Source organism: Podarcis pityusensis, assembly GCF_964106645.2.
Source record: "Podarcis pityusensis genome assembly, chromosome: 8".
NCBI lineage: Eukaryota > Metazoa > Chordata > Lepidosauria > Squamata > Lacertidae > Podarcis > Podarcis pityusensis.
Window position 1 is genome coordinate 19,004,734 of NC_138033.1, and position 27,891 is coordinate 19,032,624.

Sequence of the window (27,891 nt, forward strand, 5' to 3'; positions counted from 1 at the left end):
GGTGCGATACTCTCTCCGATGCTTTTTAACATCTTTATGCGCCCCCTCGCCCAGCTTGTCCAGAGTTTTGGGCTGGGTTGCCATCAGTATGCTGATGACACCCAACTCTATCTGTTGATGGATGGCCATCCTGACTCGGCCCCAGACACACTGACCAGATGTTTGGAAGCTGTGGCTGGATGGTTACGTGGGAGCCAGTTGAAGCTAAATCCTTCGAAGACAGAGGTCCTGTGGCTGGGATGGGACGATATGGGATTGGGGGGGGGGGCAACTCCCATCTCTTGCAGGGGCGCAATTAGTGCCAGCACCGTCCATTAAGAGTTTGGGTGTAATCTTCGACACCTCCCTTTCCATGGAGGTGCAGATTGCAGCTATAACAAAGGCGGCATTTTTCCATCTCTGCCAAGCTAAGCAGTTGGCTCCTTACCTCTCTCGCCCTGACCTAGCCACTGTGATCCACGCGACGGTCACCTCCAGACTGGATTATTGTAACTCGCTCTACGTGGGGCTGCCCTTGAGACTGACCCAGAAACTCCAGCGGGTGCAGAATGCTGCAGCGAGACTCCTTACGGGGTCCTCGCTGTGAGATCACATTCACCCGGTGCTATACCAGCTGCACTGGCTCCCGGTGGAGTACAGGATCAGGTTTAAGGTGCTGGTTTTAACCTTTAAAGCCCTATATGGCCTAGGACCCTCGTACCTACGGGACCGCCTCTCCTGGTATGTCCCACAGAGAAACTTACGGTCTTCAAATAAAAACATCTTGAAGGTCCCAGGCCACAGAGAGGTTAGGCTGGCCTCAACTAGAGTCAGGGCTTTTTCAGCTGTGGCTCCGATCTGGTGGAACACTCTGTCACAAGAGACCAGGGCCCTGCAGGACTTGACATCTTTCCGCAGGGCCTGCAAGACAGAGTTGTTCCACCAGGCCTTTGGCCAGGGCACAGCCTGACTCCCTCCTTCAGCAATCTTCGCGGAGCTCTGGCCCAATGGTTGCCATTGGTTTGATTTGAATTAATTTTAAAATGAATGATTTTAGAGTGCTGTGTTGTGTTGTACTGTTGTACTGTTTTACTGTTGTTAGCCGCCCTGAGCCCGGCTTCGGCTGGGGAGGGCGGGATATAAATAAAAATTTATTATTTATTATTCTTTAGTTAACCTTTTCAACTGCATGCTATAAGTCGTCCTAATTTTTCAGTCCTCCATTATATCCAAAGTCTTTGTAACATTACAAGAGTTATTTAAGACCTGCCAAAGGGTTCAAGTGTTTACAGTGCTCTGTCAAATATAATACTGCATAAATTTCTCCCATTCTTTGCTGAACTTTTGACCCTCCTGGTTTCTGATTTCCCTAGTCCTTCTTGCCATCTCTGCACAATCCATTCATTTAGTCTGCCAGTCCACTCTGGCAGGGACCTTGTCGTCTTTCCAACTTTGGGCAAGCAGCAGCACCTGTTGAATTTCTACCGCGCGGATGCAACAAAAAAACCAAAACCAAAGCGAGGAAAGAAGCGCGGAAGGCGAGCCAGCCGGCAGCAGAGAACCGCCGCCGCTTGTAGCACCAGGGAAGTCAAGCCGGCCATAGAACAGCTTTTCCCGTCCGGCGGCTGCGCTGCACGTCGAGGGGAAACGCAGCTCTCCAGCGGAGATTAAGATGGCAACCTGGGGCGGGCGGGCGGGCGCGCGGGGCTCGCTCCGAGGAGGCGGGCTGGGGCAGCCGCGCCCCTCCCCTGGGGCGGCCGGGACTGCGCTCTGGCCGCGGGGCGCTCTCGGGGCGGGGCGCGCGCAGCGTCGGGCCGAGCCCAGCCTGGAGCGAGTGAGTCAGGTAGGAGGCTAGCGGGCTGTGAACGCCCCTTCTTGCTCCGCTCCTCCCCTCTCGGTGGAAGAGAGAGAGAGAGAGAGAGAGAGAGAGAGAGACTGAGCCACCTCTCCGCCGCCTCTCTTTTCCCGCACAGAAAATGTCCGGGCTGCAGATCAACTTGGGACCCGTGAAGGAGCCGCTGGGCTTCATCAAAGTCCTCGAGTGGGTGAGTCCTCGACGGCAGGGGGATCGGAGAGCGGGGCTGGGCCAGTGGCCACAGAGGGGTAACGGTTTTTTTGGGGGTGGGGGTGGGGGAGGTTGATCACCGCGTTTCCTGGCAGGATCTACCCTACCCCCCCCAACCCCCCCCCGGGCAGGTATTGGCTGCGAGCCCTGTTTGGCTCTCCCGCTGGAATTTCTTCCTGCCTTCCTCCCTTCATAAACACAGGCGTGGCCTCCGGCCTGTACTTTTCGAAGCTCGCTTAGATTTGCAGGGGACTCGTGTATTTCCAGCCCACCCCGCTCCAGGGATCTATTCTGGGCCGCTTCTAAGCACACACAGACACACACACCCTTGCATAGTTGGTGCAGGGCGGGGACGTCTGTTGTGTTCTATTTCCAAACAAACCATGTGCTTCAGAGTGGGGATCTGGTCATGGGAGGGCTGGAGGGGGTTGGGAACGAGAGATCACGCATAAACTCACGCGGGCAGGTTAATGTCGCCTTCCGGCTCTCAGCCGCTGCTGCAAAACCTGGACTCTTTCCTTCCGTGCGTCACGTTGGAAGGAGCAGCACGTGTGCCAAAAGTGACTTGTAGTTTTATGCTCTGCAACGTAATAAACTTTTAGCGGGATTGCAGCGGGTGAATTTCAGGGTGTGGAGGAGATCCAGTCTCTCTAGGTCAGTGGACCGTGGAACTGTAGGAACTGGCCCACTCTCATAATGCAGGCTGAGGATTATTCTTGCTCAAAGGAGTTTTTACTCTGGGGGCAAAAGGGAACCCAATGACTGTACTAGAGGCCGGTCTCTGTCAAGTCCCTTCAAGGAAGTGCTATGCAGGACCTTAGCATATCCTTGTTGCAAATCCTGGAGAGCTGCTGTCAATCAGAGGAGACCACCCTGAACTATCAGTTAAAAGGCAGTTTTCTATGTTCCTATAAGTAGGAAGGAACAGGTTGTGGCCTGAGATGTTTTGGCGCTTGAGGCTCCCCACGCTGGGGAGGTGCTGCATGTGAGCCTCTGTAAGCAGTGTTAGAAACTAAGATATGAAAGCTAGGAGCTAAATGGCACCTTAAACCTAGGTTATGGGCACGACAACAGAATGTCTAGGTGCACTTTTTAAATAACGAAGAATACAAAGCTGAAAATGAATGAACTGCACCTAAAATAATTATTTTTCACATGGTCTAGTCCTTCCCCTGCCCACCCATAATATACTTAAGAGAGTCTTTTCTCCAGTCTTCAGAGAGTAGCTGGAAGTGGGGAGGCAGAAAAAGGTCCTCCTTTCCTTCTACTCTGCAGTTTTAATTTGAAAATTTAGGCGCAGAACTGCGCCTAGAGCTCAGAAACGGCTCACACTAATGAAATTCCGTGTTGCGAAATGCACCTAGAACAGCGGGAGCTATGCAGAACTAGATAAATTAACAGCAAGGATTCGAAATCTGCAGGACCAGAAATTCACAGAAGACTGGTGTAAATTTACAGACCACCATATTTTTCGTCCTATAGGACGCACTTTCCCCCCTCCAAAAATGAAGGGGAAATGTGTGTGCATCCTATGGGGCGAATGCAGGCTTTCGGTGAAGCCTGGAGAGCGGGAGGGGTCGGTGCGCACCGACCCCTCTCGCTCTCCAGGCTTCAGGAAGCTCTCCGCAAGCCGTGGGAGAGCTGCCTGCACCCCGAAGCCTGGGGCACGCTTAGCTCAGCGCGCCCCAGGCTTCGGGCTTCGCGCAGCTCTCCCACGGCTTGCGGAGAGCTTGCCTGCACCCAGAAGTTTGGGGTGCGCTGAGCTCAGCGCTCCCCAGGCTTCGGGATAGCAGCCTGTTCTGGGGGCTGGGGTCGGGGGGAAGCTCGGGCTTCCCCCGCCCCAGCCCCGCACCTGGGGGGGGGGAATAATTTTTTTTCTTTATTTCCCCCCCAAAAAACTAGGTGCGCCCTATGGGGCGAAAAATACGGTATTTGAAAAGTAATTGTGATGATCAGACTACGTTTGTAGGTTTGCAAGAAGTTTTGTGAGGTGAATTATTGGAACTATTGCAAAAATGGATAAAGGGGAGGATGGTTAGTTAAGATAATTAAAGGCAATATGAATTTAAGAAATGCATAAGAAGTGGTTAAAACGGTGGATCATCAGAGGTGCTGATGGAAGTCCAAAAAAAAAAAAAGATTGTATAAGTGGTGAAGCTTTGTGGTATGTATTATAATTTATACGTTAAAATTAATAAAAATTATTATATATAAAAAAAGAACAAGGGGAGCGTCAAACACTGTTTCCCCTTACGAGCGGGGATGGGGGGCGAACTCCACAAGGGTTTCTGGAATACAGTGTTACCTTGGTTGTTGAATTTAATCCGTTCCGGGATTCTGTTCAACTCCCAAAACGGTTCGAAAACCAAGGCGTGGCTTCTGATTGGCTGCAGGAGCTTACTGCACTCAATCGGAAGTTGCGTTGGACGTTCGGCTTCCAAAAAACGTTCGCAAACTGGAACACCCACTTCCGGATTTGCGGCGTTTGGGAGCTGACTTGTTCGGGAGCTAAGCCGTTCGAGAACCAAGGTTACCACTGTACCTCCCTCTCACCAAGACTGGGAGAGAAAGCATCTACACATTAAGGAAAGTGCACACGATACTGTATCTACATAGGGTTCTTGGATCACGAGAAGCACTCCACCACAGTTATTTCACCTGTATTCTGACAGGTACAGACTTGCAGAATGTAGGTGTGGAGGGCATGCTTGAATGCTTCTCCATGTGAAAACCAATTCTCATTTGTGCATAGGAAACAATCGTGTCAGTAACAAGGCTGGTCTGCAACTCGTCTTCCTGACACACCATGGCTTTTCATGGTTGAGGTTTTGTTTTGTTTTTAGACCCAAGGGAGTATGCAATCGTTCATTTTCTCCTCCTTGCATTTTGAGTGGTGCAGGCTTGCATAAATGGTGCTGCTGGCTATTTTGAGCATTTATTTTCGAACATATGAAAAGCACTCCTGGTCAGGCCCATGAAAGTGTGCATAAATATCCATTAAAGTAAATTAAGAGAGAGAGAGAGAGAAACCCCCAAATCACAAAGCAGCCCCCAAACCTCTTAGCCATCTTGTAGGTCTTTGGCAAACCCAACATCTGGAATTTGCACAATGGCTCTATCCTTTGCTTTCTATTTGGAGATGCGGGAGTTGGAAAAACTTTGGACACTAATGGGGAGGAGGGGGTTAAATAGTTTTTCATAGGAGTTTTTTCAGCAGAAACTCACAGGAACTATTAAAAAAGAACAAGGGAGGCGTTCATGGTGAGTTCCGGCACCTCTTTTTCTAGAAAAATAGTACTGATTTTTCATGACATTGATTACAGTGGTACCTCGGGTTACATATGCTTCAGGTTACATACGCTTCAGGTTACAGACGCTTCAGGTTACAGACTCCGCTAACCCAGAAATATTACCTTGGGATTAGAACTTTGCTTCAGGATGAGAACAGAAATCGTGCAGTGGCGGCGCAGCGGCAGCAGGAGACCCCATTAGCTAAAGTGGTGCTTCAGGTTAAGAACAGTTTCAGGTTAAGAACAGACCTCCAGAACAAATTAAGCTCTTAACCCGATGTACCACTGTATAGGCATTTCCAGGGATTCCCAAAGTTGTTAGATAGATTGTGATCGCTTTGGGGTTGCAGTACAAAGGAGGAGAGAAAGGTTATGAGTCTCTAGCTACTGTGGGCAGTTGCTTAAGCCTAGCAACAGCGTGCATTTTTATATCTGAGGTTTAAATTAGTAGGTGCATGCCTTGTTTACATGTGGTCTTAAGCCAAACCATGGCTTAAGCATGAATGAGTGAGTGGACAGGTTGAGAGGAAAAATCACAGCCACTTTGCTCCTTCCCCAGTCCATCTGAACCTCATGGCTCATGGTTTGTCTCACTCCAAACAAAGTATAGTGGAACCTCGTGTTACGGACAGGATCCATTCCAGAGGCCTGTTCGTAACATGGAACTGATCTAAGCTGAAGCGCTGCGCGTGGCGTGATTTAGTGCTTCTGTGCATATGCGAGTGGTGAAACCCAGAAGTAACCCATACTTCCGGGTTGCCGTGGGACGCAAGAGGAAAACATGCAACCTGAAGCGGACGCAACATGAGGTATGACTGTATGAGCTGTAGCCAAGGTGTGTTCTTGTGTTACTGCTCATGGTTTGTCTGGGACAGACCAAGTCATAAGCCAGGGTTTGGATGTAACACTATGCCAAACCATGGCTTAGCTCTGAGTAAGCATACCTGCAGCAGCTAACAGGATTGGAGGAGGAGAAAAGTGGTTGTGCTTTTTCTCTTGGCCTGCGCATTCATGCTCAGCCATGGTTTGGGTTGAGTGTTGCCTGCAAACGCACAAAAATACAAACCTTAAGGCATTAGGGCTGCAAGGATATGCTCAGCCTGGGAGTTACATCTATTGAACCCAATGGGGATATTCTAAGTAAATATGTATAGGATTGTGTTGTAAGACGTGTAGTTAAGCTTACAAAATTCATAAATATGCTGCTACCTTCACTTATTATTTGATCTAGTAAATCCACTTTAAAAAAATAAATAAATCACATTATCCCATTAAATTTTACTTGGATGCATCATCCAATCTATACCCCATTCATTTCTAATATACTGAAACATGGTTCCTAATATGAGTGTACATTATTGATGTGCTCTGCAACAGTGTAAGCTTAATTCTCAAATGTATGTTTATGCACCAATTCATTAAAATTAATTTTAAAAAATACTTTGCATAAAAATGACCCGGGGGGGGAATAATATTAAATAGGGAAAAAAGTTTGAGTTTCAAATAGGGCTATAATGAGAGTACTGTATGAAGTATACCTTTGCTAGAAAGTACTTTCAGTTTCAGTCTCCTGTGAGATGAGGTTGAATTTTTCATGTCCTATGGAAACGCACAACAGTGTTTGCATAGTGAGGTGGTGGGGAGGCAGATCTAGATCTACTCATAGATCTGAGTGATTTTGCAATAGTTTAGTCTAGATTGCTGACTCCCAGTTGTTTAAGGACAGCAACACGGAAGATTTTCCCTCTTACCAGTTAGCGGCCTGTTAGAAACCCTGATCTTTTTATAGGTAGGGATGTCAGATAAATTTGATTCAGTTTGCATTTAAAGGCAAACATACCTAAATCACGCCTTTATGAAACAGTACGAGAACTGAAATTCTCCAAGCGTTGCAGTGCAGTTCTCTAGCCAAGTAATGGGTACAAAAATGTATAGACTGAGATAAAGTGTACATGGAAATGCATATATTAGCAAAATTAACATGCAAAAACCCATCACATTAGCGGGAATTGCTTTGCAATAATGCGTGTGTTAAGCAAAATTTCATACAAATGTGTGTATATTAGGATAAATTTACACTAAAAATGCTGCTGCATTTTCACGAGGACTTTTTTTTTTAATAAAGCACAAGCTGGAAATGTGAAGAATTGAAGATTGGGGAAAAAGAGAAACTGGGAGAACCTGAAATTGACAGATTCATCCATCCCTAGTTGCAAATTGGATATAGATTTGTCTTTGCATATGCAAGCTATTCTGGTTCAGCTGGCAGTTGGCTTTGCCCCGGGCCACCATTTTTCATCTGCCTCCACCCACCCTCCGTAGTATTTTGCACCTGACGTAGTATTTTGCACCTGGCAGACCTGAGGGACCTAGCACAAAAACAACGTAGCTCCCGTGAGCCTAAAGCCCGCCCACCCATTTTGTGAATAATTAGAGCTGAAGTCAGATGTTGGGAAGTGTATTATATGCTGCAATCCAGTTGCTTTTAATTTGGTTTGACCGCAGACACCTTACTCCTCTTGTGAGCCCTTAACAGAGGGTCGCGAGGCAGGGGATTGGGGGAGAAGCCAGAGGGTATTTGAAACTCTACGGATATGCATTGTGCAGCCTATTGACAAAGTCTGGACATTTATTTCTGGCACAGATGTGGCCCAATGGCCTATCAGCTGTGACAGCCTGTCTGGAGTAGCCCAGGATGCCCTCCCAGTCCAGAAGGCAGGGCCACCCCTACCGTTAGGTAGAGTGAGGCAGTTGCCTCAGGCAACAGATGTGGAGAGCACTGGCAAGTTTTTGAGATGGCTGCATATCCTCCAAATGTCCTGATTTTCCAGGAACAGTCCCGGAATTACGAAAGCCATCACAGCTTCTAATTTATCCCGGAATGTCCCTATTTCCCCTGCCAGTGCTGCCACTGCTGAGCTCAGGGGGGAGGAGGAGGCGGCGTTTGTCCTGAGTGACGGTGGCTGCGAGGGAACATCCTGTGGCCTCTCCATGGCTGCTGCTGCCGCTGTCCTCCTTCCTTGGGCAGTTCGTAGCAGTTGCTGGAAAGGGTTGGGAGGGGAGTAAGAAATGACCCTATTTTCATCTGAGGAATGTTGGAGGGCGTGCATTTGTGCGTTCCACATGGCCTGCCCTATACCTCCTCATCTAGCCTGTCTCCTTGCAAGTGCTGAACTAAGATTCAGCTGCCAGCCCAGTCAGCTTCTGTTCATGAAATGAAGGGAGCATGCCGTCTTAGCCTTTGCCACAGACAGCAAATTATCTTGCGCCAGCTCTGGTGCAAAAATATCCCAAGTACCCTGAGAGATCAAGAGAGCTAGTAGCGATCAGAAAGGGGGAGGCAACGACATTTTTCAAGCCGCAACATGTTTGTTTTAATAGTACGAATTCTTTGATACATGCTTAGGTAGGCAGAGCGAAATGTTGAATTAATGGGTTTTCCCGCCTTCCTTTTTGTTGAAAGTCACCCACTCTATAGCCTGTTTTCCCTCTCTGGTTGCTGGAGCAATGGCGACGGTTTATTCCAAAATCCTCGTCTTTCCTTTTCAAAGACTTATGGGGTATGCCGGAACATTAGAGCGTGCAAGATGTTTTAAGTGCCTGGAAATGTAACATACAAACAAATTAATTCTTCCAGATGTGCAGATGGGGCGTTCGAGGTCAACATTGGTAAAACCGGCAAGAACTTTATTAAGAAGAGGACAGCATAAATAGAAAGGAATAAGACTGTTACTAGGTTAGAGGACTATTGGGGTGTTTCTGGTTGAATCATTGGCATGCATGGGAAGGCTAACACTCCCTCAGTTTAAATTACGAGTTCCCAAGCTCCTCCGGCCCCACAGTGACCATTTGAATATTGTTGCAGGCCTTGGTTGAACCGCTTAATAATGTTTCTGCCTGTTATAACAATTGTAAAGGGCTGTGCCTAGATGCTGAATGATTTTTTAATTTTTATTGTTTCTCTTATTTCTCATGCGGCATTACAATTTGAATTCCATATAATTAATTGTATAAAACATTCCTCTTCAACCAGGCCTTTGGCTGATTAATATTCTGAATATTATTCTACAGCCTTTTAAATGTGTCTGGGAAGGGTGTGTGTGTTATTGTTTTGCTGTTTTGTTTTAGCTTTTGTGTGTGTTGAAAGAAACGGAATGGTTGCATCTAAGCAGCTTGTCTTTTTAAAAAAAAGCCTGATGTGTACTTTGTACGTTTGGTGGTGTAACTTCGCAAGCAATTTTAACAGCTGGAAAATGGACTTTTAACACGACTCCTGAGACTCTCCTCTTGATCGTTCTGAAGATGCCACACCCAGGAAAGTAAAGAGAATCAGGGCATCTCATCTCCCAACTTTCATTTGCTGTTTGTGTGGTCTGAACTTCAGGACAGAAGGTAGCATGGATACCTGCATGTTCTCCCCCCAAGGAATTACACTGCTGGGGAATTAAAAGTCTCATTTCTGCAGCATAGTAGTATTTTGTGCTCAACTTTTCTGGAAGAGCTGTAGCCAGGGGAGCTCCCTATTGCCAAAAGCATCTAAAACAGCCTTTGCCAACGTGGCGCCCTCTGGATAATTTGACATGCAATTCCTATCAGCCTCAGCTAGCACAGCCGTGTTGCCTGTGGCTGATGGAGAGAGGCAGGGCTCTTCCAGGCAGCTTACTTATTGAGCGTTCTTCCGAATCTTGCTTGCACAGAGCTTACATGGCGGTTAGAAAACGTCTGGTGTTGACTGAGTATTTGCTCCGATTTGCTTGCCAGGCAGTGAGAATTCCTCGTATTTTGTTTGCAGGGTGTTTACATAGAGCATGGGTAGGCAAACTAAGGCCCGGGGGCCGGATCTGGCCCAATTGCCTTCTAAATCCGGCCCGCAGACGATCCTGGAATCAGCATGTTTTTACATGAGTAGAATGTGTCCTTTTAGTTAAAATGCATCTCTGGGACATTTGTGGGGCCTGCCTGGTGTTTTTACATGAAAAGGAATTCATTTTCCCCCCAAAAAATATAGTCCGCCGTCCACCCCACAAGGTCTGCGGGACAGTGGACCGGCCCCCTGCTAAAAAAGTTTGCTGACCCCTGACATAGAGTGATCATCTAGTCCAACCTGAATTTGCAGCTGTCCTGTACGGGGATCAAACCTGCAACCTTGGCGTTATCAGCACCACGCTCTAACATGCCTCCCTATTAATCATTTATCCCACACTTCTCAGTGCATTCCACCCTTACTTTCTAAACTGGAAAAAGTACAGGTTGTTGTTGTTGTTGTTGTTGATGATGATGATTTGTTGCACAAGGCACCAGCACGTTAATCCACTTTGGAAGCCTAAAGTTCTGGTATACGCTAGAATCTGACAGTCTGGGGGTGCCCATAGTCCTAAACATCTGGAGGGCACCAGGTTGATGAAGGCTGATCAAAAATAATGTAGACCTCTGAGAAATTCAGCATGTTTCCCATAGCTATAAAGGTGTAGGCGGAAATATTTATGCTGGTGTTTTAAAAAGGGGATTCTTGACTATAGGAATCTGAAGTGCTTCCTGCCCCTGCCCCCCATTCTGACTGAGACTCCTGTTTCTCCACAAGTAGCCATTTTGAGGCTTAAGCTTCATGATGAGGTAACTATTTTGTTAGAACAGGAGGTGGCCACGAGAGAGGAACCGGAAACTGGATATTCTCCGTTAAGAATAATTTCCTGCAGGATAGGAAATGTACCGTTTAATGCTTTGTGTTGGAAACTGTATGATCTTGGTGTTTTAATTTGTTTTACGGCGTCTTTCACCATACAGTAAAATTTGCAAGAATGTGTACACACCATGCGTTCAAAACATATTGCCAAAGAATGCTGGGAACTCTAGCTTGTTAAGCGTGCTGGGAATTGTAGCTCCATGAGAAGTAAACTACACTTTGCGTAATTTTTGTGGGGCGTATGCTTTAAATATATCGTGTGTACACAGCTTCGGAGCCGCGGTGAATAAGACGGTTGCAAGAGTTCCTTCCAGCTGTCATTGGAGAACAGTTAACAGATAGAGCAGACAGATTTCTCAAGGCTTCTCTCTCTCAAATGAAAGCTGACATTCTTGGGATTCCACGTAGAATTCCGAGCATACCAAAAAGAGGAATGGAAACAGTCCCAGTTATATCAGGTGTAGGGACTAAATCAGCTTTGAGTTATGAATGAAGGGTTTCAGGCACCAGAGTAAGAGCCACACCATTGGTGGGGGTACCATTTGGTAGCAGGGACGTGGGCTCTTTGGGACTGAGGGGTCTTGTCTCCCCCAATATCTCTTGGGGGGGCCTGGACCCCTTCAGTGCATGGATTTAGCCAGGATTTTTGTTAGTGGGGAGCAGGCCTTTTGTTGGTGGGTGGGGGGCAGAACCTCCGCTACCGTATTTTTCGCTCTATAAGACACACTTTTCCCCTCCTAAAAAGTAAGGGGGAATGTGTGTGCGTCTTATGGAGTGAATGCAGGCGGGAGGCTCTGCTCAGCGCTCCCTTTAAAGAGCCACGTGGAGCATGTGTGCGGCTCTTGGGGGCTCTTTAAAGGGAGCGCGGCTCTTGGGGGAGCCTTCATCCCGCTGCCTGGGAGAGGCTGCGCATGGCTATCCCTTAAGCCAGGACAGCTGCGCAGCGATCCCGCTTGCTGTCCTGGCTTATGGCTTAGCGCATGGCTCTTGTGGGAGGTGGGGGAAGGGGCAGAGCATGCGGCTCTGTCTCTTTCCCCACTTCACAGAAAAGCCCCCAAGAGCCACGCTCCCTTTAAAGAGCCGCGCAGAGCATGTGTGCGGCTCTTGGGGGCTTTTCCCCGAGGAGGGAGAAGGGCAGCCCGTCGCTGATGAAAAGCCTGCAAGCGCCGCACGTGCGCTCCACGCGGCTCGTGAAAGGGAGCGCTGAGCAGAGCCTGGGATGCATACGGGCTCTGCTCAGCGCTCCCTTTAAACAATATTAGGGGGAGTAGCTGCCCCTTCTTGCCCCCCCCCCCGGCTATGCCCATGCCTCAGTATTGTGAGGGCAAGGAGGCTGAGCGCAGAACCAAGTATAGCACGGCTTGAATGACTGGCTCCTCCTGAGTGCGAGAGAGGAGGAGCTGCGGGCCATTGAAGCCTTGCTAGGCCTCCTCATGGCAATCCTCAGTCGTTAAAATTCTTGAGGATTGAAACAAATTCTTAAGCTGATCGGATGGTGTGAAGGTACGCAAAAAACCCACTTAGTCCCAAGATAAAAGCATTTATAGGAATAAATGTACAGATGGGGGATAGGGTAAAATTTACAAGATCAGAACTAAATTTACCAGGTGAGGCCTACAGTAAATTTCGAAGTGTCCCTTTCCAGGATACTGTATTGCATTCTCATCCCCCCTTGTTTTCTGTCATCATCCTCGTCCAATATTAGCCTGTGTTCTGTGCCCACTGAAAATGCTCAGTCTTCACTATGTTGTTTGGGGGCTTTCCTTTCCCCTGTTAGGTTTCTCACCTGCCTGGAAATATTTTTAAGTCTACAAACCTTGGGTTTCTCCCAGGCCTGTTGGATGTTTCTCTCTTGTGTATGTATGAATGGTACAGTCAAACCTCGGTTGTCGAACGTAATCCATTCCGGAAGACTGTTTGACTTCCAAAATGTTGGACAACCGAGGCGTGGCTTCCAGTTGGTTGCAAGAGCTTCTTGCACTCAAGCAGAAGCTGTGTCAGACTTTCGGGTTCCAAAAAATGTTTAAAAAACAGAGCATTTACTTCCGGGTTTTCAGCTTTCAGGAGCCAAAACATACGATAATGGAGGCGTTCGGGAACCAAGGTTTGACTGTACCATTTTGGCTGCAAGGATGAGCAGTGGGAGAGTCGAATTCACTATGGGTACATCAGGGCTGGGGAATCTGTGACTCTGTAGATGTTGCTTGACACCCAAGTCCCATTATCCTTGTCCATATAGGTCATGCTGACTGGGGCTAATGGGTGTTGGAGTCTAATAACATCCTGGAGGGCCACAGGTTGAAGAGCCCCTGGTATATGTGATGGGAGTACCAAAAATATCCTGCTTATTGGAATGCTGAACATAAAGGCAACATGTAAACAGCAACATTTGGGGCACCAAATATGAAATAAGCAAGGCAGGACAGATCTGGCCAATTTAATTTGCTGCCTGCGTTGCTGGATCTGGGCTCTGCAAACATAGGCTATCATTTTTGTGTCTCTGCTGTTTTTGATATAGGCTAGGCTGGTGGTGTTCTTCATAAATGCCATTTCCATGCTTCTAGTAATACTACTGACATTGGGTAATAAATCTATTGCGTTGAGGAGGAAGTACATGGAGACATGGGGAAATGAGTTGACTCTTTCACTGCTGCCTGCATAAAAAGTGAGATATGGGGCAATATATCACCCCAAGGCCGGAAATGGTTGCAAGGCAGTTCCATTGAACCTGGTCTATTGAATCCACAGTTTCCCCAGGGCATTAAGTGCATTCTGATGACTGCCAGTTAAGATTTCAAAACAGAAACCCTCCTTTTTTGCAGAAAATTTATACAATGAATTCAGCCTTTTTCAACAAAACCCCTCCCCCAATTTTTAAAACTGGAAATAGCTTATTTTCAAACTAGCATGTGGCTGATAGCAATCAGCCAATCTAGGGCCATCACTTTCTATCCCAAGTGACACTGAATATTTATACAAATCACGATGCATGGGAAAACGTGTTTTTTGCCGTTGCTTGCTATTGTGATTTGTCGCCCCATGCAGGTGGCAGGGGAGAGCTGAGCCGACTGAGTTAACAGCTGGTGATATATCAGGATGTTGAAAACCAGATATAGCCCAGCCTTAATCTCAAGGGTTTCAGGGAGGAGTCTTTGCCTCGACATGCCAGGGATTGTTCAATAAAAGTGGCATTGGACAGGTCAAGTAGAGATGGGCATTGCAGATAAGACACAACTTTATATCCAGTATTAATCATAACTCAGAGCAGACCTATTGAAATTAATGGACACGACAAACACAGGGACATTATTTTCATTAGGTGTGTTCTGTGACTAGAACTCGGTTGATAACTCAGTTTATCTTTAGATAAAACATCTTCAGATAAAAGCCAGATGGAATGAAGAGATCTTTCCTGAATGACAACTCAGGAGGGGTCGCTTGAACCTCATGTTCCACAATTTGGGTGCCACCACTGAGAAGGCCCTGATGACCATGCTTTCAGTGTATATGGGATACAGAGAAGGTCTCTTCACTAGCGCTTAGGGAGTTGGTAGACTGATGCAGGAGGAGGTGGTCCGTTAGGTATGGACCCAAGCCACTTAGGGCTTAAAAGGTATTTCCTAACATTTTTAAATTGTGCCCAGAAACTGATAGCCAGAGGAGCTACTGCAAGATCAGTGTAATGTGAGTCAGTGCCCGCTTACTTACTTGCTGCATTCTGGGATCAATGGAAGTTCCCAAAGGAACTTCATAATTAGTCCCATGTAGATTGTGTTGCTATAAGGTAGTCTAGACCAACCTTTCTTAACCTTGGCTCCCCAGTTGTTGTTGGACTACAACTCCCATTATCCCTGACCACTGGTCCTGCTAGGTAGGGATGATGGGAGTTGTAGTTCAACAACAGGTGGAGGAGACCCAAGGTTGGGAAAAGCTCGTCTTAGGCTACTGTAAGTTGTGTGTTAAATAAACTGGTGGAGAAGGACAGTTTACCTTCACCAAAGCAAGTGTATGCTAAGATTACAGGAAGGCCGATCCTGTGTAACAACCTAGGACTATAAAATTTGCGGTTTATACAATAAGAGCTGGCATTTCTAGGAGGCTAATTACCACACTTCCGTGGTACAGCTGCCCACGGTTGCTTTCCAGGATATTCTCTGCTTGCTTCACCTAGCAGGCCACAGACTGGGTCAACCCAGTTGGCGCAGTTCATGTGAAACTTGTGTGGCACAAAAATATATATATATGTGTCTCTGCAAGCAGGATCATGGCAGGCTCAGAGCCTCTTGAATGAGAAAGGAAGCTTGATTTCTGCAAGGTTAGACCTTTCTTTCAAACTGGTGGGTTGTAGAGGCAAAGAGAGATTCCCTGGAGGTCCCATCCCCAAAGCCTGGGAGCTGTTGTTTGTGAATGGTGAGGTGTAAACTACAGTTCCCAGGATTCTTTGGGAGAAGCCATGACTGTTAAAGTGGTATCCATGTGCTTTGAATGTAGGGTACGGATATGACCCCAAACTCTTTCACTGTTAGCCATCAGATTCTCGAATCAGTGAATCTGGTGTTGCAGACCCAGAAGATTAGCCTCTTTTCTTTTCTTTTTTTAAACAAGCTGTCAAGACTTTTCTCTTCTCAGAAGCCCTTTTATGAGTAAGATATTGTCTTAATGCCAGCTGCTTTTCCATCGGCCCCGTTAACAGTGTTTCATTGTTGTTGTTTTATTGGTCCTTTCTGGACTTTATCTTTCAACCAGCAATTGAGAACACTTTATTTGCTATAAATTTGTCAAATAAAAGTGTTAAGATTCTTGAAACGGTAGAATGCGTTGTACCATTTCAGACTGCAAGTGGGGAATCATCTTTCTGACTTCTTAAAAAATAAAGTTCTTTTTTTAAAAAATCCTCCCTTCAAGTTCGATAGCGTTAATATTAAGAGTCTGGAAAGGGCTGGTGCCTTTCTTTCTGATCATCCAGAAGAATCTTTTGTAGTTTTTAAGATAAAATAAATCTGAAGAGTATTAAGAATTGTCTCCCCCTGCTTGGAGTACACAGTAGTGCCCCAAGAGTCTGTCTACCTTAGTTGGGTAATCTGCAGCCTTCAGATGTTGCTGGACTTCAACTCCCATCAGCCCCAGCTGATTTAGAATGATCTGCAACTTTAGGTGCCTTATAAATTAACAGTCACAACAATTATAATTACGTTGATAATCAGGCAGAAGGGTGGCAAAGCTTCTTGAGCCCAATAGCATCACAGAGAGGTAGTGGATCCAAACGGAGGGGAACAAACAGGCTCCCAGAAGGTCCACAATTTAAGATCACCCATTAGTGATCACCCTGTCAGAGCACAGGAACTTTTTATGATGTAAAAGGGCCCCCAGAAAGCGTGCATTCCCTCCTCCATGATGTACGTGCCTATGCGCCCGAAAACTGCACTAACGCGTACATTTGCTTTTGTCTTGGTTCTTCGCAGATTTTTGCCATCTTTGCATTTGCCACCTGTGGAGGTTACAGTGGAAAAACCTCCCTTATCCTCAACTGCAACAATGGCACAAACGCTTCTCTTCAAGCCAACTTTGCGTATCCTTTCAGGTAAGAGCATCTATCCCTTTGAGGAACGCTGCCACTTGTGGCACAAAGAGAGAGGCCCTTCTAATTGTCCACGCAACAAACACGTCTCTCTCCAAAGAGCTGCCCTAGACTTGGGGAATGTCGTGTGTGTGGACAGGAATGGCTGGTTCCAGGTTTGAGGAGGCTGTGGGCAAGGTGCCTTTCGAAGCTGGGACCTGTCGTTGAGACCTTCAGAGCTTACTTCACCGTGAGAGGCAATGCCAGCCTTGTTGCTGAGCAGAATGAGGTGGCTTGTGGGGTTTTCTGCCTCAGGCGCCAAAATAACTTGACTGGCTTTGGGCAATGGGGCAGGAAAGGTGGCACCATTTGCTGATCTGCCTCGGGCAGCAAAATGCCTTTTGCTGACCTTGATGGGAGACCACAGCGGTTCTTACAGCAGCGCAGCAACGACAGCTGGGTCTGGCTGCCATTTCAGTTTCCCACAATCCCCCGGAGTTGCATCATGGAGGGCCATCTTGGGAAAGTCAAATGGCAGTGATTATTCTGGTGTCCGATGTTGCTTGGAGCCCTGGGTCAGAAAGAAGAGGTCCCAATCCAGCAGCAAGGTGGGCCCTGAGGGCGAGGGAGGGCGAGTAACCACCATACAACATTTTAGACCATATAACATCATTCCTGAGCACCCACATCTCTGGTTAATATGTGGTGTTAAAAGGTGTTCAGTACTTTATTGGCCTGTAGCCTTGCGTTTGTTTCTTTGAAGTGTATGGTATTGTTTTGACAGCTGTAATCCTTTTCCTCTTTACGTGTTTTAACATTATTAAATTAATTTTAAAAACCCAACATTAGCTACTACAGAAGCTCTTATACTTTTTTTTTTTTTGCAACTAAGGCTGCAATCCTATGGCAGAGCCCTATGATGAATTGAATTGGTTCCTCCCTCCCACCCCTGTTTACCTTAATATTAGTTTGGCCACCTACCCACCAAGTGAAGCAAGGCTCTTTGCTACCTATGCAACGTCCTCCTTCCTCTGAGAAATGCCAGGGGAATCTTCTTCAGAGTGAGAGCTTCTGGGCAAGATGGTTTTAAACTTAAAGAGTTTTTAAAGTTGCTATGGTTTTCTAAGTTGATGGAAAGAACAATTGTCAGCTACGAAGCGCAAGCTGAAATGCTGCATGGGGGTTGATTTTGCATTTCCCCCTGTTTGGTTGGGATTCTTGTGACTGGAGAATTGAGCTTCAGCATTCTCTCTCTCTCTCTCTCTCTGTCTCTCTGTCTCTCTGTCTCTCTCTCCGGAACTCAAGGTTGCACCAGTCTTCGTTTGACATTCCTTCAAGCAAGCAGTGTGACAGCATCTGGAACAATACTTACTACCTGGTGGGAGACTTCGCCTCTCCCGCTCAATTTTTTGTCACTTTTGCAGTCTTCGTGTTCCTGTACTGCATGGCTGCCTTGGTGCTCTACGTGGGTTACTTGCACTTGTATCGGGGCACTGGTAAACTCCCCATGATTGTAAGTTGGCAACGCCTTGCTTCCCCATAATTTATAGGACTCAATAAGGATATGTGTGCTGCCTATCAGAGTCTACTTGATACATTGAGTGTACTTGATTTGTGTGTTCCATGCTCCAAGAGAGAGCTGTAAATGGGCTGCTATATCTAGAACCAGTGCTTTTAAAAAAAATGTTTAGGGGTACTCTCATTTTCACTCAAGCAAATCACAATTTTATTGTTCAAATTGGGGAAAATAAATACAGTAAATGGACAAAAGTAGAAAGATTCCCAAAATGTTTAGGGGTATGTGTACCCCTGTGTCCCTCCAGAAAAAAGCACTGTCTGGAACAATCCAACCACCACAAAAAAAAAAAATTAAATTGGTGATTCCTATTCTTAATATCATTACATTCAGATTGTCACTTGTTTGTGGACCATTTCTGTTAGTAGTAGATGGTGGTGGAACCGGCGACCCTCAAAGGGTTGTTGGACTCCATCTCCCATCAGCCCCAGTCAACATAGCTGGTTCTGCACAGCTTTGGAGATTGTTCTGTGTTCTTCTTGGTTACTAACTGGATATTTTACCAAACAAAACACTTTTAAATCCTTATTTTAAAAAGTGTTAGGAAGTGGATTGTTTTGGAAGATAGGAATTCTCTTTAAAACCCTAGAGATCTCTCAAAAGTTAACTTTTGATTAAATTAAAGCTATTTTAATACACAACATATGGGCATTTTGTACTTTTTAATATGCCTTTCCTGGGTGTGAAGCATCCAGGGCCCATACCTGACCTCTGGATGTATTCGAGAGGATACCCTTGAAGCTGGGCAGGTGTGGTGCACTCCAGATGTTCTAACTACGATACAATGATTCTTTCTTCCTATTCTCCTTGCTGCTGGGATTGCAGGAGCTCTGGTGAGTGTGGCATTCCTTTCGCATGTTGAGTTGCATTCTGAACACCAAGACAGGGCCCACTCCAGCTTACCAACCTTCTTCTTTACGGGGTTTCTTAAGCACAGAAACATTAAGGCCTATTCCTCAGTGGCAGGGCAGGTGCTCAACATGTACAAGGTCCGAGGTGCAGTCTTTAGACCTCTCCAGTTAAAGGGAGCAATGGGGAAGGGCCTTAGAGCATTGGTAGAGCATCGGCTTTGCATGAAGAAGGCCCCAAATTCCATCCTTGGCATCTCCACATAGAGTTGCAAGCAATCCACATGTTCAGCTGCTGTGTCACTGAGCAATAATAAAGGTGTATGTGTGGATCAGCCCTGGGTAGCCCTTAGCAGCGACCTGGTTTGGTGACCAGTTGTGTGCATCTTCCACCATCCCCTCCAGAACAGACAGCTAACAACTTTTGTAAAAAAAAAACCCCAAAACCCAGAAGCTTTTCTTTTGGGAATTATAGGGACAGAACTACCAAAATTGTGTAGAAATTGGGAATTATAGGGACAGAACTACCAAAATTGTATAGAAATTTGTGTATGCTGCTATAGCAGCAAGAATGCTACTTGCCCCAAAGTGGGAAGAAGCAGGTGTCCCAGTAAAGGAAGAATGGATACTAAAACTTATGGAATATGCAGAAATGGCGAAACTTACCGGAAGAATTAAGAAATCAGGATAACAAATGTTTTATATAAAAGAATGGAAATGGTTTATTGAATATTTACAGATAAATTGCAAACAGATAAAAACATTAGCAGGATTATTGTAATAACCTGCAGTTTCATAAGAGTATATATCTAAAGTAGATGATTAAATGAATCCAAATTAAATGAATTTGGATATGCAGAAGATATTTTTAAAAAATAAATTTAAGGAACCACAGAAAGAGGGAGAAGGAAGTCAAACTTTGAAATGTTAAATTGACTGTAAAACTAATGAAATGTATAAACTTGAAAAGTATAAATAAAAACTTTTAAAGAAAAGAAAAGGAAAGGAAAGAAAAGAACGCTAAGGGTGCCTGTCTTTTCTCCTGATGCAGGACTTTGTTATCACAGTAGTCGTCTCTTTCCTGTGGTTGGTGAGCACATCAGCCTGGGCTAAGGCCCTCACAGACATCAAAACATCCACCGGACACAGCATAACTGAACTTCAACCTTGCTTGAGCAACACCAATCGATGTCAATTCAATGACATCAGAAGCTTGGGTTCCTTGAATGTCTCTGTGGTATGTATGCATTACTAGATGCTGGGGCTACAAGCAACCAGAAATAGCCACGATCCTCATGTATTCTTTCTTCGAGAGTTGTCCCAGGAGACAGAATACTGGTCTAGTTTGGGGATAGCTAACATGGCGACCTCCTGATGTTACTGGGCTACGGCTTCCATCACCCTTGACTGTTGGCCATGCTGGCTGGGACCACTGAATATTGTGGTCCCGCAAGCATCTTTAGGGCACCACATAAGCTGTCCCTGGTCTTGAGGAACCAGCAAGGCAATTGTGCTTCACATAATTTCTTCAGAGCATGTAGAAGGACCATAGCTCAGTGATAGAGCCTCTGCTTTAGGTGCGGAAGGTCGCAGGTTCAATCCTTGGCATCTCAACCTTTTGGCTAAGACACTAGAGTGTAGGCTGGCTATTCTCTGAATTCAACATTCACTAACAGGGTTTTAACCTTGACCTACCACTCGTCCATCCTGGAAGGATTTGCATGCCATATTATATGCTTCTTCCTGTTGCAGCCTGCTGAAAACACTTCTGTGCACACCCAAATCCCTCAGGGGCGATATATGCTGCCGTACTTCCTGTAGATTGATTTGGAATCAAACATCCTCAAATAAAAAAATATTAATCCCAGTTCATCAGTTTGGATTCATACACAGCTCTTCAGAGCAAGATGTGTTGGGACCGGTCAATTTTCATATTCCGAACTTTCGTGACTCTGTTTTTTTAGGGTTTTGAGGTCTTGGTGACAATAGCTTTGAAGTTGGAGGAGGTTCTCGTTTAATATGATACAGTAAAATGCTTTTCCTGAACACTCTGGGTTAAACGGCATAGTCTGCTTTGTCACAGAAATATTTTCCCCTGAAGGTAAAAAAAGAAAAAGAAAACAGCTGCAGGAAGCTGCAGTTTCAATCGGAAGTATCTGGGTAGATTGGGTGCCCCCCCCCCCCGTTTCTGTGAATCGTACAGTTTTTCTTATCAAGAGTACCTTTACCTCTTCCGCTGCAGGACAAAAAGCTCAAGGGAGACTTAATTTTTTAAAATAAGAAAACTGGCCCAAGAGGAAAGAGATAATTGCGTCCTGCCCCGAGGCAAACACCCAGTCCGGATAGCAACTTCCTGCAGCTCTTTGGGGTTAAAACAACATTCCTTGGGGGAAATGTTTTCTTCTGACCTTCAGTGGTTAACAGCTAAAACAGGGACAGCTAATGTGGAGCCCTCCATGGGTTGTTGGACTACAGCTCCCATCAGTCCCAGCCAGCATGGCCCAGTGGTCAGGGATCATGGGAGTTGTAGTCCTCATGGGAGTGATGGGGAGGAAGGGACTGGAGCAGGTCTGTTCTGGGATTCTAACACTTCATGATTTTCTCCCCGAAATTCATGTCGGAAATGCAAATTGTGGGATGCAGCTGGTAGGATCAGGCAGGTGCACTAGTTCCTTCTTAGGCCAAAACCTCCATCTCTTTTCCCCTTTTCTTGCTCCTAGGTCATTGGTTTCCTCAACCTGATCCTCTGGGCAGGGAACGCTTGGTTTGTCTACAAGGAAACCAACTTGCATAACCCTCCGGCTGCCGCTCCTCCGACCCCAGGCAACCCCCCACCTCATTCGGGGATGTAAGGAGCATGGAGAGCCATCCGCTATGGGGCGCAACCTCTTGCTGGCAGGATGGTCGTGGCAGCAGGTTGTTGTTGTTTTCTAAACCCCCCTCCTGATAATGCAATTGAGGTGTGAAAAATGGATGGGTTTCTTTTGTTGTTGTTGTTGTTGTTCTAAAACTTCTGTCTAAAAGGAAAGAATGGAGATCTCTGCTCAGCCCCATGTGCATCCAACCAGATCATGCTACTGTACTGAAGCTTATTCTGTGCATTGAAAATAAGGACACAAGTTTCTTGATTCAAAGCCTAGGAGAGTTTAGCTGTACAGTTTTCCAAGGGCTGCGCAGGTCAACACACGCTGTGTGCACTGAGTTGTGCTGCTCAGTGTAAGCTGCAGCCTGATCCTGTATATGTTTACTCAGAAGTAAGATCAGTGGGGCTTACATCTAGGCAAGTATGCTTAGGATTGCAGCCTTGGCCTCACCCAAGCACACACGCACACATATGTACATGCTTGGGTGAGACCAAGGCTCACATATATATATGTATATATGCCTTTGGCTGCCTTGCAGAGAGGAATTGTACATAACACTCAAGAGATGTACATTGTTCTTAGGTTACACTGCTGTCCTTCTGTAGCAGGAAGAGTCTAGGCGACTGCCTGGGACAGTGTCTGTATGTGAAACTCCTGTCACCAAACTTTAGATCTGTAACTCTAGGAATGGAAGAGAGCAGGGCTGGGGAACCTGTGGACCTTGATCTCTAGCTTGATCACAACCACCTTTCAACCTTAACCATTGACCATGCTGGCTGGGACTGCTGGAAGTTGGCATTCAACAGAATCTGGAAAGCCACAGGCTTCCCACACACGTAGAGAGACAAAAAGTATTTCTCTGCACATGGTCTATATAAACCAGAATATGCAAGAGTTGTTGATAGGAGCTCTGCACAAAATAATGGCATCTGAAGCCGGCTCCAGAAACTTGAACGGAACCCAAACCTTTAAACCAATGTTGAATTTCTAGCCCTTGCAGGTGGTAAGAAAATGTGAGGCTTCATTTAGGATAATAATCAGCCTCTCTTCCTGACTCCACACCTCTTTTGCCTTAATCCAGGCTTCGTCTAGTGCTTCGCAAACCAACTGAACTCTGAATTTTGAATTTCTTTTTAAAACAACCAAAGAAACCACGCTTGCTGCAGATTATTACACGGTGGCATGTAAAAGTATAGCAACTACTAGTAGAGCTTGCAAATTCTCATTATCTGGTTAATTCCCCTACACCCTCAGTTTAGGTTTTGTGATTACAGAGTTCAAAAGCTATCATGCCTTTAGCGTAGCATTCTGGAACTCCTGGCCAAACTCAGCTAAAAAGCTGCAAGTAGTTTGTCTTTCTGTGCCTGTAGAATTCTGCACACTTTGGATTCCTAAGGATCTTAGTTTTTATTACTTCAAATTACTTTAAAAATGCAAGGTTCTAGCTGTCATGGTTACAGATGCCAAAAATAAGGCTGCAGAGCTTGGAGAATGGATGGATGTCTTTCATGATTTCTGATAAACCTCCCCATTGCCAAATGTTCCTCCACTGCCCGCTTCATAGACGATCTCCCATTTCTAAGCTGCTAGTTTGCCAAAATATTCTGGACAAGTCGCAGAATTCAACAGAAATGCAGAAGGAAGCATGCATGTGGAGCACATTTATGGAAAATAGCTGCATATATTTTAATGGTGCTCAGAATCCACCGTCATAATTCATCTAATTACTTTGGGAGATTTCTGCTATGATCTTTATTCATGGCATATGATCCCCCCCCCCCCCCCCGTTCTGATGGATGTATTTACAAAAGCTTTGCATGAACTCCCAGCAGCGTTTCCCCCCCATCACATTGTTGATTCAGTAGGATTTTCATCGTAAAATGTCTTGGGAGTAGGGATGGGGAAACTGGGACCCCCAGAAATTGTTAGATTAGATTACAGCTCCCAGGATTTTTTATCAGTGATCAGTGGCTGCTGGAGCTGGTAGGAGACTTGAGTCCCAGCAAGATGCAAAGAGTAAGGATGGGGAAATCTGATAGTTCTGGTTCCTCTCACTTTTTCCCAGTCTTAGGTTCAGTTTTCCACATTTCTACTTCAGTGTGTGATTTTTTCTTTTTTAATCATCAGCATTTTAGCGTGAATTTCTCTTAGTATGCACAAAATTGCATGCAGTTTCCCCTAAAACACACAGTTTTGCAGAGCAATTTCCCCTAATATAGTGCATCTTTATGTACACTTTACCCCAGTATATATATATGCATTTTTGTACACATTGCTTGGCTGGAGAACTGCGTTATGAAATTCGGAGAGTTTTTTCATGTTCACTTTTCACTGAGTGACAAGCTTCCAAAAAAAAAAAACCTGGCTTCGCCCAGACGGCTGTTTGAAAACCAGTGATTTGAAACAATGAAAAAGTGTTAGCAGATTGTGGTTTTTTGATATGACAGGCAGGCTGTGCAAAGAACAACTGTCTCATTTTGCTAACAGAAAATGTGTTTCCCAAAGCAGCGTGATCTGCTTTTATGTTTTCTGGGAAACTACAGCAGTCCTGAATAGATAACTGAAAATTAAAATGAAATAGCTAGTAACTTGCTATTTTTGCTTCCAACCATTCTATATGCATTTCTTTTTTTGATGAATTACACTGGTGATTGCTTCCTCCTTTTTTTGTCAGTGAAATGATTATCCAAACTGATGACACAAAATAAAACTGCTTATGGGTGTCTCTGGCTATAGAATTCTTGTATCCCAACTTGTGGGGAGAAATCTGAAGAAACAGCCATGGCAGATGAGTCTGGATTGCTTCCCCTCTCACTTAAATGCTCAGCATGCCAACAGGCGTGACTTGCAGCATTCCAAGTCTTATCATCACACCCATAAGGGCTAGAAACTTGTGAACATGGTTTAAAACTGAAAAGCTGAGATTCCCAGGAATCTGGATTTGTGCGCATTGTTACATCAGATGCTCCCATAAAACTGCGAGTTAGATTCAGTCCTGCTTGGCAGATCTTGAAATGAACTGACCATCCTGAGAACAAGCGAACTCAAATTACCGTATTTTTCGCTCTATAAGATGCACCAGACCACAAGACACACCTAGTTTTTGGAGGAGGAAAACAAGAAAAAAATATATTCTGAATCTCAGAAGCCAGAACAGCAAGAGGGATCGCTGTGCAGTGAAAGCAGCAATCCCTCTTGCTTTTCTGGCTTCTGGGATAGCTGCACAGCCTGCATTTGCTCCATAAGACGCACACACATTTCCCCTTACTTTTTAGGAGGGAAAAAGTGAGTCTTATAGAGCAAAAAATACGGTATTTATTATGTATCTGTCTGACTCATGCAGCAGATTTTCATTTGTGAAGCAGACCTCCTCCTCTCTCCTGCAGACCTTACCCTCAAAATCTGCTTCGGAGGGTCAGGTGACCCTCTTCCTGAGGGTAGAGGAAGGGGCAATTGCATTGCGCGAGTGGAATGCTTCTCACATAGCAATGGATACATGTTTCACATGGCTGAAACAAGCCGATCTAACCAAGACCCAGTAACACCTAGCTTCTTATGCAGCAATGTTCTTCATCATGTGAAGCAATAATGTTCTTCATCACGTACATATCCTGAAGCCTTAATCTGCACTCAGGGTGTTTGGAAATCTGCATGGTGCTCAGTGCTGAAGAGGGGAGAATTGTCACTTCAAAGGCAGAATCCTAAGTTTCAGTGCCTATATATATATATATATATTTTTCTACGTCTCTTTGTTTATGCTGCTTCTCCCTCCCTAACAATTGTTTCCTGCTTGCTCCAGGTGTGTGAGCAAAATGCATGAAGAAATAAAATGCCTTGCCAAGTTACCACAGGGAGATGCCTCATACATTTATGAAGCTGCTGTGTGTATATTCTGCTGCTTGTTTTGAATGGTTGTTCTCTGCACTTCTCAGGGCTGAAGTCGTGTCCCTTTGGGGGCCTTTATTATTATTATTACTCATTATGGCCCTCTCCCTCCGCCATTGCCTGGCATGAATGTGCGGGTATCAGACCTTATTTTCTGCTAGATCGGGAGCAGGGGCTTAGGGACGGGCCATAGCTCAGTGACAGAGCTATGCAAGCAGGTTGGTCCCAGGTTCAATCCCCTGGGTAGGGCTGGGAAAAGACTCCCGGAGAGATGCTGCCAGTCAGTGTAGACAGTATAGAGATAGATGAACCAAAGGGTCTTAGAATAAGTTGTTTTTCCAAAGATTCCTCCCACCCCTAAGCTCAGACAAGCAGATAACCCTGACCTGCGAACTTTGATGGGAATCGGGCCTCATCACACGCCCTGTTTGTGGCCTATCACCTTGCTGTTCCTTTCTTTGGCCAGGTTCTGGGTTCAGGGCCTGCCGTGTGGGGCAATACTGTTGGTTGAAACTGACCCCAGCCGCACAAATCGCTTGCCTCCAACCAGCCAGGTGGATTTTCCCACCCAACACCATTCAGGTGTATCAGTGGAAGCCTTTTCTAGGTTGGCCTACAAGATCTCAAAAGAGAGCTCTGGGCCTGAACTGGGAGCAGGAGGTTGAGGGCACGACAAAAGAGGGTGCACAAAACCACATCCCCTTTCATGGTGGTGGGGAGGAGCAAATTGGGAAGCCCTTTATGCAAAAGTCACCGGTGCTTCTCTGGCTCCCGTGCTGTGGGATGCCAATGTGAGCTCCCCGCCCCCGATGGCATTGCGCTGACATGGCATCTTTCCGGGCCATTGTGGGAAATTCAAAATGGCAGCCGGCAGCACAGGAAGCAGAAGGAGCGCCAGTGAGTTGGGCACCCCTTGAACCTTTCCCAATAACCAAAACGCACACACACCACACACTTTTGCTACCATCAAATAGGGTGATGAAAACAGTGGGGTTGGTACAGTAAAATTATTCCTCTAATCAGTTTGCCGCTAGTCTACTCAACCTGTGGTGGCACCCCCACAACAGCTGTATGAAGGGAGAGAAATTCATAAAGTGATTGTGTTAGATAGCCCCTCTCGAATGCTTATAAAACTGTTAAAACACTGGATGTACTTCACTATGCAAATGTATGCAAATAATGCTTGCTGCTTTCTAGTAATGCTGTAAACAAGCACATTTGGGGAGGGAAGAATGCTGGAATGAAATATAGCTAACAACACCCCCCCACACTTTAACTTGGGGACACGTTACATAGCACAACACCCCACAATTTTTTACCCCTTGATACTAGATCTTTCCTAAATCACCCCAGATATAGATAGCACAAATAAATTCACATTCTCTTGTAAAGAAATCTGGCTGTGCCTTTTAAAAAAAATCCACTAGAAGTGAGCTGTGTGTGTTTGTTACATGACTATGGAAGTGCAGTGTGACTATTCCTGATCAATTGAGCTCATGTGGAATTGCAGTTGATTCCATCATTTGCTTTTTGTATGCATGTTTCCCCCTCCTGCGATGGCAGAATATGGAGGCTAAATGCATTTATTATTTAAACACACACCTTTTTACATTATATAGATTTTTTTTTGCCTGTCTCTCACAAGAATTGTTTTGAGATCCCTGTATGTGTTCTGCACACACAACAAATGTAATAAAACAAATTGCTCAGTGACTATATTAAAGTTGCAAATGCTCTATTTCTTCCAGAGTGTGTCAAGTGTCCGGTTGGGCTTGAGTTTGTGTATTGTTCTGAGCTTTTGTGATGTCCTGATAAATCTCAGGTTTTATTTGAAGGGGGGGGGGAGAGTATGTTTCTAGCTCTCATTCTGGTAAACACAATCTTAGAAATCAGGGCAGTAGTTAGCTGAAGGTGGAAATGAGGCAGCTGTCATAATCTTTAGGAGTATATAGCCGGTTCAACTTGAAAGCAGATTACTCTGCTGATTGCCAGTAAACTGGCAGTATCATAAGTCAGTCAAATGAATTTACACTGATTAAAAAGAAGTAAATTTCACTGACTGGCTGCAGCAGCGCATCTTCTGTGGGTGGTGGGTGGGTAATGGGGAATTGGCCTGGGTATATTTTGTGACGTTTTTGGTGCTT

At 45.6% G+C, this 27,891-nt stretch overlaps 1 protein-coding gene across 1 annotated transcript; it reads left to right on the plus strand.

Moving 5' to 3' along the window:
- Positions 1–1,808: 1,808 nt before the first annotated feature.
- Positions 1,809–27,470, plus strand: LOC308483066 (synaptophysin-like protein 1). Its single transcript, XM_081016615.1, has 5 exons — positions 1,809–2,024; positions 16,480–16,598; positions 17,880–18,087; positions 20,050–20,235; positions 21,719–27,470. Exons 1-5 carry the CDS (start codon positions 1,956–1,958, stop codon positions 21,848–21,850), a joined length of 714 nt encoding a protein of 237 aa, XP_080872741.1. The 5' UTR covers positions 1,809–1,955; the 3' UTR covers positions 21,851–27,470.
- Positions 27,471–27,891: the final 421 nt, after the last annotated feature.